At 40.8% G+C, this 15,351-nt stretch overlaps 2 protein-coding genes across 2 annotated transcripts in view; one reads left to right on the forward strand and one right to left on the reverse strand.

Annotated features, from left to right (window-relative positions):
- The first annotated feature begins 381 nt into the window (after window positions 1-381).
- Window positions 382-2,689, forward strand: chst2b (carbohydrate (N-acetylglucosamine-6-O) sulfotransferase 2b). The gene has a single exon (XM_042510014.1). The coding sequence runs from the start codon at window positions 904-906 to the stop codon at window positions 2,299-2,301; it is 1,398 nt and encodes a 465-aa protein (XP_042365948.1). The 5' UTR covers window positions 382-903; the 3' UTR covers window positions 2,302-2,689.
- Window positions 2,690-5,178: 2,489 nt separating this feature from the next.
- The window catches only part of LOC121960796 (sodium/hydrogen exchanger 9-like), an 83,546-nt gene continuing 73,373 nt past the window's right edge, over window positions 5,179-15,351 (reverse strand). Inside the window, exons 14-16 of the mRNA XM_042510656.1 lie at window positions 14,095-14,150; window positions 7,786-7,891; window positions 5,179-6,767 (exon numbers count right to left, since the gene is read on the reverse strand). Of these exons, the coding sequence (XP_042366590.1) occupies window positions 6,597-6,767; window positions 7,786-7,891; window positions 14,095-14,150 (333 nt within the window). The 3' untranslated portion in view covers window positions 5,179-6,596. The remainder of the gene's footprint in view (window positions 6,768-7,785; window positions 7,892-14,094; window positions 14,151-15,351) is intronic.

Here is a 15,351-nt window from a genome sequence, read left to right on the forward strand (position 1 = left end):
GAAAAACAACTTAAAATTGATGCATTTAAGACTGTAAAAGACAATAGGGATGGATGAGGTTGTGACAAAGAAACAATCAAAATCCTATGAAGCACGTGCACCTTTTACAGTGTGCAGCTGTATGTCTTAAAAGGAAGGGTGGAGCATGATAACAAGGATGCAGATAGTGAGCTAGGCCTCCCTGAAACATAACAACGGCATCATTTCCCACAGTCTACCATTGCTGCGATCTGTGGGAAGCCAGAATCGAGCCTGCAGCGTGACAGACTCGCAGCGCGTCCAATGGTGCAGCTCGCAGACGCACGACGCAACCACGAGGGCCAATACAGTCCCTCGGTGGGCGGGCTTTTGTCCTTGTATTCTGATTGAATCGGTCCCAGTTTGTATTAGTTGGACGAGCGGAGCAGCAGGGAGAGCGAGAGGGAGCCTTTAACGCTGTTAACTGTGGATCCTGGCTGCTCACTGCTCCGTTATGGCAGATGCGGAATGATTTGCGCCAAATCGTGACCGTTTCCTCGCCCGTGATGCCTGAATCTCACCAGGCTGCATTTGCAAGGATGCATGAGATGATAACTGCGCAGGGATGCCTCCGCTGAACATGGACAAACAGGGCGTCTGTTACAATGATGAAGGTTCCTCCGTTTTTGTTTTGAACACGGGCCACCCACAGAATCTCTGCGACGCGCGCGATGGACAACTTAAACGCTCCTCTCATCCATTCCTATGAAGACCATTGCGCAGTGCAGTGAAAATCGTGTTGTGGATTTGGCGGGTGAGTATATTACCTAATAAGCTGCTATTCAACTGGGTATCAGTTCCCAGTATAGGCTGTATACATCCTGGTGCACGCAGTCAATGTAAGGAGCTTTGTCCAGTGGTGAGAGCTACTCTCAGAGGGTCCAGATGAGAGGCAAACAATATCATCAACCACTGAAGTTGACAGCGCCTTGGGAGAAGGATGCTGGCTTTGGGAGGAAGCTTAAAACCTACAGGAATCATACCAAGATAATAGCACAGCCTGGGATCGTGATGAAAGTCCTCCGCAGGAAGAGGATTGTGTTATTTATGGCCTACTTCTTACTGCTGGTCCTCACTATGCTTAACTTGGCTAATTATAAATGGACTAAGGAGCCTCAGCAGTGTAATCATCAGATGAGGAGCACCACTTATCAGAGCAGATCTGACATTCGCTTCCTGTACAGGCCCTCTCTGGCTAAAAAGAGACAGCTTATCTATGTTTTGACCACCTGGAGGTCAGGCTCGTCCTTTTTTGGGGAGCTTTTTAACCAAAATCCCGAAGTGTTCTTCTTGTATGAGCCGATGTGGCACATCTGGCAGAAACTGTACCCGGGTGATGCAGTGTCTTTACAAGGAGCAGCCAGGGACATGCTGAGCTCCTTATACCGCTGTGATCTGTCTGTTTTCCAACTTTACAACAGCCCCGGGGGTAAGAATTTCACCTCCCTGGGACTATTTGGGGCCACCCTCAATAAAGTGGTGTGCTCCTATCCCCTCTGCTCAGCCTACAGGAAGGAGGTGGTGGGGATGGTGGATGATAAGGTGTGTAAAAAGTGCCCCCCTCAAAGCCTTAGACTGTTGGAGGAGGAGTGCCTCAAGTATAGCACCATAGTCATTAAAGGGGTACGCATTTTGGACGTTAACGTGCTGGCCCCACTCATGGAGGATCCATCCTTGGATTTGAAGGTTATACACTTGGTCAGAGACCCGCGGGCGGTGGCCAACTCCAGGATCAAATCCAGACACGGCCTAATAAGGGAGAACTTACAAGTGGTGCGCAGCAGGGATCCTAAACTTCGCCGGATACCCTTTGTGGATCCTGGTCACAAAGCCAACAAGAAGGACGGCTCAGACTACCACTCTATAGGAGCCATGGAGGTGATCTGTGACCGCACCTCCAGGACTTTAAGGACTGCCTTAAACCCACCCAGCTGGTTGAAGGGGAAGTACATGGCCGTGCGGTACGAGGACCTGGTGGAGAACCCTGTTAAGACCTTGCGGAACATCTACCGCTTCGCCAACCTCACAACGAACCATGACATCGAGTCATTCGCCCTGAACATGACCAGCGGCTCCAGCTCTTCCTCTAAGCCATTCATAGTCTCGTCCAGGAATGCCACACAAGCTGCTAGTGCGTGGAGAACAGTGCTCAGCATTCAACAGATCAAACAGGTGGAGGACTACTGTCACCACGCCATGTCTGTTCTGGGGTACGAAAGAGTCAGAACAGCCGGGGAGGCCAAGGACTTGAGCAAATCACTACTGACACACTCCAAACTGTGAAAACGTACTCACCAAAGACCTTTTAATTTAATGTTCATTTTGCATCGAGTGCCGTTTCCTCTTATTGTGGAATTAAAGCTTTACTTTAAATCAGTGTTCGAGGAGCTCCACTGGCCACATTTGGAATGTATCATGTTTATCGTGGTTGAATCGCAGTGGTATTTGAAGGGACCACTTCTTTTATACTGGAATACTGGATGTGTTTGACAATGCAAGGCCTATGAACAAAGACTTGATAAGTGAAGCTGCGACTATGAAAAAAAACAACTGTATAATTCATGTATCTTGTTATGATGACACTTCAAAGTGGATATTTTGGGGTTATTTTTGAATGTTCAAAACCTTACAAAAAACTGTTTTTTCAGTCTCCATACTGTCTGTAAAAGTGAAAATAGCTGAAAGAAAAACATAAAAAAAAAAAACAAAACAAAGAACAACTGGTTAAAAAAATGCTCATTGCTAATGTTTATTTGTAAGATCTGGTTGAAGTCAGACAATCAATAAATTGGTTTGTTGATGTGCCATAGGTAGAGGTGTGATGACTAGGCTACATCCGAACAGCAGTAGTCCTATAGGTTAAAAAAAAGAGAGGATGTTTTGATTTCTGTCACTAAATCCTCGTAGGATGATATCATGCACTGTGGAATATGTCATGGCTCTGGAGCTGGAAAGTCTCTCTCAGTGTCGGTGTACGCAGTCTGTTCTACCATTTCAAATGTTTACAATTGCTTGCTCTTATAGAAACACATGATCTGGGACTATTGCATTGAGTAAAATCGACTTAACAAGACAGTTTACGTATCTGTGTTGAACAACCTGCACTGCTGTACATGTAAAAAAAATCAAAAACAAAAGCACTGGACCAGTGGTTCTCAAAGTCTGGTGCGTAAGGCAAGTTAAAATTAAACTAAGATCAAGCATGGTGAGCCACTAGACTTAATCAGTATTGTAATAAAAGAAAACTCTGTGCTATTAACATGCATTTTTAATTATGTATAGATTTTGTAATAATTGTATTCTCTATATTTCTGAGATGTTTAAAGGCAGACCTTAGTTCAGTGCATTATGCATCGCTCTGCTGTGCTGGAATAACATCACACATTTGTTGCTATTTACTACATAACGTAAAGGTGCCCAGTGGAGTTTTCTTGTTGTTTCTGTTTGCATTTAGCATTTCTCATTGAAACACATTGTGTGTGTTTTTTAGGCTCAGTGTTGGATACGAACATGGATGGAGCGTTGTGTAGGTATTCTGCATTGATCTTATCTGTATTTGTGCCTGTTTTCTGAGAACTCGGGAACATGTACAAAACAGAGTAGTACCGCTGGAGATGATGGGGGCAGTATAGCATTGTTTAAGTGAGATACAACTTTAGGAGAAGATATTTTAAAAAGTGATGTAATGTATCAGCAGTGAAAAGAATTCTTCCTTCACATGACGCAATATATTTAATGACAACACAGACCACCGCTGTCTACAGCGCCTCCTCCGTTAAATAATCAACCATTCTACTGTTGTCTCATGGCTGTCCTCAGGCGCAACAGCAAAACATGTCCCACACCTAAACACTCTGGCTCTATATTGTTATTATAAGTGGTCAAAAACTCCACAGGGTACCTTTAAGTATGTACCATAAAATTCTGGACATAATAATCAGTATTACTGTATTCATTAGTTGCTATACGTAACCATAGAGATCTCGGAAAAATGGCTCAAAAGGGGAAATGCACTAACATTAAATGACTTGAACGCAAAGTTGAAAGTATAAAAGTAACACCAAAACTAAATTTATTTTTGCTCAATCCAGAATTTAATGTGACTAGCTGAGGATTAGAGCTTTTATCTCACTTCAGGAAAAACAGCTCATTAACATTTAGTGCGTGATGCTGAAAAAGCCCAAAAATTAAACTTGAAAAGCTCAACAAGCAGCGCTTTCCCTTTCTCAGCAAGATTACACAGAAAAGTTTTAAGCCCTTGTGAGAGGTTCTTCATCCTGCATGGAGGTAGATGCCGAAGCTGGTGGGCGTACTTCACTGAGTAGTTCTCAGTGAAAACACTGAAAATTTATATATATTTGTTGTTTGTTTGCCAGAAGTCATATATAGAAAGAGACGTTGCTATTGAGTTTTCAAAGATTTGAATATTTTGATACCTTGAGCATCAATGACCAATTGTGTTATCATGCGTTGTGTTGGGATCACCTATTATTCAGTTCTATCTCTGCAAGTCGCACCCAAACTACACTGAACAAAAGTATAAACAGCTCTTTTGTCTTGCTCCCATTTTCTCAGGTCCAAGTTAAAGATTTCAGACTTTGTTTATGCACTCCATAGATATATTTCTCTCAAATTTTGGTCACAAATCACAGAGTCACAAAAAATCTGAAAGTGAGAATTCACAGGATTATGACTTGGGTGTGCCTTGCAACTGCCAAATTAAAGGCCACTCTAAAATGAGCAGTTTGATCTCTCAGCAAAATGTCACAGATGTCCAAAATTTAGAGGGAGAGTGCCATTGGCATGATGACTGCAGGGATGTCCATCAGAGCTGTTGCCTGTGAACTGAGTGTTTATTTCACAACTGTAAGCAGTTTCCAGTGTCATTTCCCTGATATCTGCAGTACATCCAACCAGGCTGACAACATCTCAAGTCAGTTTATGAACTGCTGTTAGCTCAGGACACTGGTGACGTTGACGAGCACACAGATGAGCTTCTCTCAGACAGTTACTGATGATTTTAGATGGTTGTCCAAACCAGTTTTTGCATCAGCTGTTCTAGTGGCTGCTCTCAGATGATCTTGCAGGTGAAGATCCAGAGATCCAGATTTTTGTTTCGTTTTTGAAGGAAATCATACCAAGATTCTCAAGTTCCTGTGCTTTTAATGCCTGTGAAAGGCGTATGAATGCAGCACAAGAAAACTGATGCCGCTCTAGGTGTTAAAGGGTTAATGAATTTTTGCAACCAAAATTTGAGAAAAAATATATCTATTTAGTGCATGAAAAAAAATCTTCAATTAAACCTGTAACAAAAGGGATTGGACATAGTGTTGGGTTCAAATTTTTGTACAGTAACAAAGTACAAAGTACAGTAACATTATTCTCAGAATTTGAGAAAAAAACAACAACTTAAGTTTGTTTTTTGGGGGGATGAAACTAAAGCGTCTTTATCTGAGGTCTGGTGACGCTACGCTGCTATCATTCAGTCTCTTTTGCTCTGAGCAAAACTGAATTCAAGAATCAGTGCAAACAAAGGAGAGCGCACTGTATTTTTTTGCAGCAACTGAGGACTGGAACAGAGGAGCATTCCAGTGATGCACCCATGCATTCATAACGTGAAATGGGAAGCTCTCACTTCAAGGACAATGGCTTTATTAATATGAGGGAAACAGTCTGCATATTCACAAAGCCTAACCTTCACAGATTGGATTTGTGCAGTACACAACACCCTGCTTCACACAAGGGGAATGGGGCCTGGAGATTTATAATGATGCACTCAGAAAGCAAAGTGCAATCTATAAAGAAGTCCAAGGAAACCACACGTGCTAGTAGTCTCTTTTCCAAATGCTGTTAATATACTTAAGCATTTGGAAGTATTCGAGCCCGCCGCAGAATGATAAGTAAGTCGTGTCGGGAGACGGGGGGAGGGGTAATAAATTCAGCAAATACATTTTGAATCAGTTAAAAGGATTGTTGCAGAAAACAGTGCAATAAAAGTTTAATAAGCAGTTTGGGAAGAGCAAAGCAAAGTTGGCACAAAAATACCGTTTTAGCTGATTAAGGGAAATACCGTAGCTTTCAATCACTGTAGATATTCATGAGCAATTCTCCCTAAAGCTTGAAACCGAGACCTTATGTAACAGTCGCACAACGCTGCGCCACTGGCAATTAATGTGTAACTTAGCATGTTGTATACTCACCAGAACGTTTACTTTCTGGGTGAAAAGTAAGAAGTGCATGCGGGGTCAACTCCTGCTTCCTGTGCACAGTGTTAAAAATTGAATTATTCGAGTTCAGATTTTTAAAGTTCCTTAAACTGGAGCAAAACAAGCCAAGAAAATCATCAGCAGAGCAACAGAGAGAGCAACGGCCTTTGCCATTCCTCCCTCTACAAGTGTGTCTTTGCATGCATGTCAGCACAAGGAGTGTGTGACCTTTTGGGAGCCATTGTAACGCAGACTCCCACTCAGCTCCTCTCAGATGCCCTGGCCAGTGACCCCATTCACTGTGGGAGGAAGGGCCTTAGCCTCAGGGCAGCAGGGTCTGATAAGCTGGGGTTGGAGGTGACTCCTGGAGCTTCAGGCCTCCCTGGGGAGAGCAGGAATGGTACCAAGTCCCAGGTCACCCTCCAGCAGGTCTTCCGGCTGCGCGGATCCAGAATCACCTCCTATGGATCCAAGCTGGATCTCTGCTTTCTCCAAACTGAAGGTAGTGTCGTCTGATTCAGTCGCACAAAGCTGCTCTTCCACCTGAATGACAACTCGATAACTTAGATTCTGAAGATATTTACAGCGCTGGTGCTGTGGTCGACAAAGTATCATGGGGAGTCATGAGATCTTCTTGATATTAAGTGATGTAAGAAAACCTTTCCTAAAATATACAGTTGGTCTTCATCTCAACATTTCATTTATTTCTGTCAAGAAAACTTAACAAATTTGTTAGACTAGATTATAATTCAAGATCTAAACTAAAAATATCTTCACTACCTTCACTCTCTACTTAACCCCTGAAACCTGCGCATATTGGCTTATTGATTAAAAATAAATAAATGAATATATATAGACAGATAGATAGCTAGCTAGATAGATAGATAGATAGATAGATAGATAGATAGATAGATATAGTTATGGGGAGAAGGCAAGGTGAAATAAAAGAGGGCTACCATTTTTACCTTTTTTTATGTCTAGAATTATGTATATAATTATTGATGTAATCTATCAATTTCTTGCAATTTGCGGGACATTTCTTGCTAAGTTGCTCAATGCCTTTTCCCATGTTTTCAAAAGAAATCAAACCAATTTGTTCAGAGTCCAAAGGTTAAATTACTTGTGAAAGGCATCTGAACACAGAAAAAAAAAAACAACCTAACAGAGCTAGAGCTAATGGATCGATGGCAAAGTGTCTGGAAGAAGGAAACACTATTTGTCAAAAAAGAAGCCTATTGAGTATCTATGATTGTAAAAAAAAATCCAATATAATACAGAGAATCATATAAGTTCCTCAAAATATCAAAAAACTTCACCAGTGACTCATTTTACAAAAAGTTGAAGATGAAATGCAGTTATTGTGTTTACTGACAGGTTTATTGTACAGTTTATCTGTTGTTTTGTATTGTTATTGTTATTATATTTTACATTATCCACTATATATATATCTCGCTTAGTTGGGGGTCGTCAGTTCACCTAATAGTAGACAGGGGGGTTCTTTAAGGAAAAAAGGTTGGAAACAACTGATATACAGTATGCAGTAACACAGGGGAGGTCTTACCTCTTGGACATGGGTGCTGCCAAAGAGTCTGGCGAATCCTTCGCACCACTGTGGCAGTGAGTCGGTGAGGGGAGGGCCATGATGTGTCAGCACTGGCTTTAGATATCTGTGACCTTGTTAAGGAATGGTATCAAAGGTGTTTTAGTATCAATGACAGTAACCAGAGAGAAGAAAAATGTTCTGTTTTTAGCTTTTTCTGAATCTTTCCTTTAAGTTCTAGAAGTAATAATTTAGGCAGAACCAAAGCACATCTCACTAGAGACACATTGATTATATGTGAAAAGAAGGAGAAAGTATGCTAATTAGGGGTAGGACGAAAAGATTTAGGGGGTTTGTTTTAGCCGCAGATGTGTGAGGGCATATCAGGACAGTGACTATGCTAGAAAGCATTGGTTAAAGTGAGTCATTCTTTTCTGCTGGGTAGTTGTCTTAAGAAATAAAAGCCCACAATAAAATATGCAACAAAGAAAGACTTTCCAGGAGGGAGTGCTCTACAAGAGCAGGACTGCAGAGGGCTAGACAAAGATAAAAATAATTTACTCATAGGGGAAAAAAAGGCACCGAGGCAAGATGGGTCAGTCTTGGACTTGATTGAAACCTGAGGCAAGAACTGAATTATAAATTGTTGATATAAGGTAGTACAGGGTGAGAATTAATGGGAATTGGAGGGAGCCGGATCTTATGGCTTCATTACCTTCCAAGATAGGTTCTTTTTTTCTCACGCCTCTTTACCACTGGACAAAAAACCAACTAGCATCTGTTTTTTGTATTTAATGGGAAAGGTGACAATCAGCATTCTGATTGCACTGATCTGCAGTAATCATGAGTATTTATCAGCTCCAGCTCCTATTGGCTCCTGTTGTCAGTGATGGAGATAAAACACCCGGCTGGATGCGCTAAGTTTAGACCCTCTGCTGGCAAATGCAATGACGGGCTGCCACAAAATACTGTCTTTCTCAGGCCGAGCAGCACTCAAACACCATTCAAAATTAGTCTTTGCCAAGTTCGAGAAAAGACCGAAAAGGTATCAAATATAAAGAGGGAGTAACAACTGTAACATTTTCACTGGCCTCTATGCTGCTCTCTACTGTTTAGTAATCTTTTTTCAGGCCCATCTGTGATGTTAAATGTGACATACCAGTGAAAAAAAAAACAACCCCCAAACCCCTAAAGGCATATCTGATGTACCAGCAATAGAAGATCAGTCTTAATAACCTGCATAAATGCTCTAATTTTGCTAAAACAAAAAGGTAGGCCTATAGGACAATCATGGGGTAAAACTGAAATCAGATTCAAAGCATTGAAAACTATTAAACCTGCAAAACACTGAAATAATTAGTGATATTGGTGGTTAAAAAGTTGGATATGTCGAAAATAATTATCCTATGTTGTGTAATAACAATAACACACTGCTAATTAAATAATATGTTTGATATTTACACAACTCTATAGATACATATCTCAATTTAACTAACAAAAAATAATTCTTATTCAAAAATGTTATTTGTTCATTGTCAGGTATTTATTTTTCCATGATATAGATGGGTCATTCTGAGCAGTGTTGAGAGCAGAAGTACTAAGGGCTGTTTTCGGATGCAAGATGTTATGGTTAAGTCCTGGAGGAGTTGTGGGCTCTGATGGTAGGCACTCATTAACAATGACGTATTACACACCCTCCAAAACCTCTTTTCAAATCAGATGTCTGCACACAGAAGCTCGGTGACAGCCGATCTTGTAATACACTTAACTCTGTATAGACTCCATTACAAACCCTTAAAAAAGACGTCACATAAGCCATGGTAGCTTTAAGCTGTGAAAAATAGTCTTGATAATAATTTCCCTTCTGCAGGTGGTCATACTCTGCTCTGCTTACGCCTCTGAAAAATACAAAACAATATTTCACCAATGCTGTAATTTCTGTACAAAAGCAACCTTTGTACCTCAGAGCCTATAATGAATAATGTGGGACTTAGAGGTGGCACACAAGTACAACAATTCCCTGGCATCAGCACAAAAACAAACAGCAGAGGAAAATGATCTAATATGTTATTTGGCACCAATTCTTACATTCTGGTGCTGTTATCAGCGCTATGCAAGAGGTGGGAATTATGGGCACCATTCTACCAACTAACAGGATTTATTTATAAATGTCTCAAATGAGGGACAGAGAGAGAAACGAGAACGGGAGGTGAAGGATGAAGAGGTAGAAAAGGGGGAATAATGACTTCCTGGGGATCTGCAGGAGTGAGTTGTCTTCATGTCTGCACCGTGTCCTCCTGCTCCACGCTGGCATAACACTAGACAGCGATGGTAATTATAACTGCTAGAGCTGCTTTCTGCTCCACTGTGGTGTCAGGTTGTGTGAATGTGTGTGTGTGTGTGTGTGTGTGTGTGGGGGGGGGGGGGGGGGGGGGGGGCTGCCTGAGTAGTTGTGTGGGGGTGGAAGCCCAACTGCTGCCTCAGCCATCAACATCTCTACATGTCCCACACGTCACCTTTTCCTGACCTCTCATCAGTTACTGAGTACAGTTCCCCTTCTTCTGAGGTATTTATACTTAACTTAGATTTTATGCTATTATATACTATATTAATACAGAAAGACAATTTAGACAGTTAACAAAGACAGTGATTAACTGTATTCATTAAAAATAAATAATAAAAGAATTAAATGGATGAAAGATAAAGATTCAGATATCTCAAAAATAGGTTTAATGCTTTGCTCCAAATTTTACAGGACTGTTTCCAGCCTGTGCATAATAAAAACTACAACTCTATATTTTATATTTATATCCCTGTTCATATGAAACAGACAGACAAGGGAGTCAAATCAGTCCTCTCATCTAGTTTTTGACAACAAAGCCAAGAATTTATTTTCTCAAAGCATTCCCTTAATACTCAATTGTTACTTCTACTCTATACCAGAGGGTAATATTATACCTTTTATCCCACTATATTTATCTGACAGCTGTAGTTACTACCTAGCTATAGTCACTGGTAAATACAGTAAAGTTAGCTTCATTCTGAGCAGCCACAACAATAAAAGCCATCCATCTAAAAGGGGCCATACAGCATAATGAATACCTCTACATGTCTCACACACAAGAAGAAATGTCAGCAGCACATAACAATTTACACACGGTGCCTCCCTCCTCTACGTGTTTTTTTTTTATTTATATTGTTTAGACAATGTGGTATATTATATAATACCATAAATATAGGTGACACAGAGAATTTTAACTCCCAAGTCACGCTACAGACTCATCCAGAGTCCAAGCCAACTGTATGATTCAGCCAGGGTCTCTTAGACATGTGTGTCCTCTGGGACACCAGTCAAAAACAAAAACAACATTTTCCTGCCCTGAAATCACAGTCTACAAACCACTTAAGCAGGAGAGATCAAACAGCCTTTGATGTCCGTCAAAATCACTGCTTAAAAGTCAAATGTTTGTCCTAATGAGCCTTAAAGCCAGGCTGACAGGGAAACGGTTAGGGAAGCTGCAGTGTAGGATGAGACACCGGAAAGCCAAGCTGAAGCTCAATTACCTGGCAGCGGGATCCAGGCTGAGGCTCCTCTCACCTGGTTCACATCAAAGCATCACTATAATACGATTCCTTTTTTTCCCCCTCATCAATAGGAAACACTGGCCAGGACTGGGCCTTTCATCCTGCTCACAGCTTCTCTCATCCTCTCTGTCTCACACACACATCTACATGCATATACAGATCCAAAAAATCCATTACACACATTTTCGGTCAAATGTGCAAATGAATTCACTGTACAGATTTTTAAGTAATACCAAAGAGTGTAGGTAGATCCGCTGTAACAGTTTGCTGTAAAAATATGTCCAAATTCGAACAGTAATGTATACAGTAAAATATGTAAAATACTGTGATGAAATTAATGGTATTATACTGTTAACATATTTTTACGGTACTGACAATGTAAAATAACAGTAGGAGGCTGACATCTACACGTCACTGGGAAGAAATCTAAACTGAAACAAATTGCTGTAAAATACTGCCAAATTCTCACAGTTATATACATAATGTAATGTATGTTGTTTTTTTGTTTTTTTTCCCCCAAAATTCAGGAAAACACTGATGATCTTAAAGTTTTTTTGGAGCCAAAATTACTGCTGTAAAAATACAGCCAAATCAGAAGCTGGTTGTTTTGTTCCTTTTTGGTTTTGTTTCACTGTTAATGAATGTGTTTATCTCTGTGCTATTTTCTGACAGTTACATTGTTCTGTAAAAATAAAAACAATAAAAATCTTTTGGTCATTAAAAATACTCTCAGATGCTGAAAGAAACAAACTATGTGATTTAAAAAAAAAAAAAAAAAAAGGAGGGAGATGGAGTAATTTCCAGTTTGGGGATTTCACAACATGTTCAGCGACACTCCCCTTTCCTGCATTCTGTGTGCTAACAACCTGAAATGAAAATGTGTTTAATTACGATACTTACACATCAATATATATAATTTAATACATCAGTGTTTTGGTGACAACCCCTTCGCAATGATTTCCCAAGAATAGCGAGATTCAGTTATAATGTGAAGCACAGTGTTTGGCAGAGTTTATCACTCATCTAACACCATCCTGTGAAAAATGGTGGCAGCGGCAGTATCATGTTGTGAGGAAGCTTTTCAGCAGCAGGGACATGGAGACATGTGAGAACACAAAGAAACAATGAAGAAGCTCTTCTTAAGGAATATTTGGTTCAGACATTGTAGGGCGATGCAACAATGAAAATATTCTTTTGAATAATTAACAATTGCTTGACGCTATTATTCACGGATGTTCCTTGCTGATGAAGGTTGAGATGACACGAAAAGAACAATGAGGATAAAATAAATCTCTGAATCTTTTGGGGCCATGTGTGAACACAGACATAAACACAGAAACCGGAGGTTGTAATCACTGCCAAAGTTGTCTAAATACCTGAATGGCTGAAAACAGAGATATATATTTTTTATGCTCTTAATATATTTCTAAAATGTTTTGACAGCCATTTTTATTGCATTGAATGCAACACCTAAAAATACTTTCTAAAGACACTGTAAATAAAGCTGCCGTTACCTCATAAACTCTGCTGTACAAAATTAGAGTGTCACACTGTTATTATGCCAGAGAAATAGATGGCCATAACATGAATCAGCAAACCAAAGTATTGTTTCTCACACTGTCAGACAATGTGTTGTATTCAACTACAACTATGAAGAGTAACAAGGAGAGTTTTACTTTTAGGAAAGGTGGGCGACTCTGCTTGTCTTGTTGTCACAGGTGAGATTTTCTTGCACAAAGAGCTCCATTTAGCCTGATGTATGATGCTAATCCCTTGAATCCACAGTGACTTGTTAGTGGTTTACCAACACTGTCCAATCATCTTTCTCTTTAAATCCTTGTATAAAAAAAAGTTCTGATATTAAATATTAACACACTCATGCATTAAATGAATACTCTAAATGAATGCACTCGCAGACCCGCATCTCTTTGTTTTGCAGTGGAGACAGTCAGAGTCCATAAAGTAAAATGATGTGCTCCTTTCTGAGCATTGGGCCAGGTCATGAGGCCATTAAGCGGTAAAATTAGATTAGCTTAAACGTAATGCAGTCCTCATGAAATTCCACTGCGGAGGACAGGACTGTTTTCTTACTGCCAAATGATTTAACTACACTCTCTGCTTACAGGAATACGGTTCATCATGTAGTTAACAGCGAGCACATAAAAGCAATAGTACTGTAGACATTTTGGGAAATACATTTTCTTGATGGGTTAGATTAAAAGATCGATATTACTTTCACATTTGTATGGTAAACATAATGTTGCAGATATCAGCTTATCTTGGCATAAAGTCATAGTAACAGGACAAACGGCCACAAACATTTTGTATGGATAAAAGGAATACTTTACCTCCCAAGTGGCCATTCGTATATCAATTAATGACTCCCAGTGACCCCAAATTCATGAAGATTTTTTTTTTTTTTTGCACCCAACCATAGAGAACAAAGAATTCAAAAACTTAGACTCCTTTTACACTGGAAACCTAGGGAAACAGTCTTTCAGACTTCTAAAATATTCCTTTGATATCCATATATCCAACCACCCTCCACCTGGAGGAGTTCATGAACTTCCTGTTTGTTCTGCTATCACAGTACACAAGGGTCTTTCTTCTTATTCCCTGAAATGAAGCACTCTGCCATTTTCCTTGTACTCTCTGTGTAATACTACTTCACAGACCAGTGCATTAACCATTGTGAGTGCGAGCAGATGTGAGAGTGCTTTAAAGAAGAAAGCAGTGAAAGGATACTTGTTGTCCAGGCGGTGCCACAGGCCTTGTGTTGTGTCTGGCCTCCCTGTGGTAACCTGTGGACCATGAGAGAACCACTGTTACTCACTGACAAACAAAGACCCTCTGGGGTGGCTATATACACTGCCTGATGGAAATGCTGAAAACCTGCACCCCTGGTTGGTCAGCAGGGCCATATCCGATGACCTCCATTTTCACAAGTGAGACCTCGTGCCCTGTGCTTGTATAGGAAAATCTTGTTCTCAAAAATGGCAAAGTCCCTAGAGATCTCTTCTTGCTACAGTAAGAACACGCCCCCAGCAGTCCCGGTGTGGACACTCACTCTGGCAAGGTTACATTTATCCATTTCCATAAGAAAGAGCCCCCTAGCTCGGCCTCACCTCTCCACTGAGATGCTCCCTCGGCCTTACCAGCCTGTCTGCCCCTCTGGCCTCATAATGCCAGGGAGCTGCCCACACCATGTCCCATTCACAGTGTGCAGATAACAGTTAGGTCAACTAAGGAGATGAAAGACAGGGGACGGAGAGCTGCTGGGAGGCAGTGATGGTGAGGTGGCAGGGGTGTGTGTGTGTGTGTGCGTGCGTGTGTGTGTGTGGGGAGGGGTGTAGACGTGTCTGCACAACAAAAAGGCAGAAGTGCCTGTGTGCAGGAAATGGTGTGCTACTGACTGTCATTTAGCAGGAAGCAGAGGGTGCATTTCATCCTCTTAAACCTTTTCTTCGCTTTGATGTCACGCAGTGTTAAAATAAAAGGGTTCAGGGTTAAAGGGTAGAAGCATATTTTTATCAGTGGAAGAGGATGGCAGGGTCTGCTGTAAATATGTGACACTCAACTTACGGCCTGTGGGCTGAATCTGGCCCCTAATAGGTTGGTGGGTGGACCCCCAAACCATTTTATTAACTCACTATAAAAATAAATTGATTCACACTGGTAATTGTTTTTGCAATTTTAGTCCCAAAGTGCATAAAACAGTATCAAAATAGAGCTTGTTTATCAAAAAAAGTGCCAGTGGAGGATCGCCCGCATACCCGACAGAGTTCCTAGCGAAGCCCCTAATGTCCTGAAATCCTCTGAATGTCCATAAAATCCAACGAAAGTCATAAAATCCCAGAAATGTCCCAAAATATTAGAAAGGTCGTAAAATGATAGAAATGTACTCAAATCCTCAAAACCTCCTAAAATCCCAGACATGTCTTAATGCCCTGGAAAGGTCCTAAAATCCTAGAACTGTATTACAAACCCACAAATGTCCTAAAA

The sequence above is a fragment of the Plectropomus leopardus genome, chromosome 21 (genome assembly GCF_008729295.1).
Source record: "Plectropomus leopardus isolate mb chromosome 21, YSFRI_Pleo_2.0, whole genome shotgun sequence".
Classification (NCBI taxonomy): domain Eukaryota; kingdom Metazoa; phylum Chordata; class Actinopteri; order Perciformes; family Serranidae; genus Plectropomus; species Plectropomus leopardus.

What these genes read in the sequence shown, in the direction of transcription:
- chst2b (XM_042510014.1), top strand. Translation starts at nt 904, where the DNA reads ATGAGAGGCAAACAATATCATCAACCACTGAAGTTGACAGCGCCTTGG.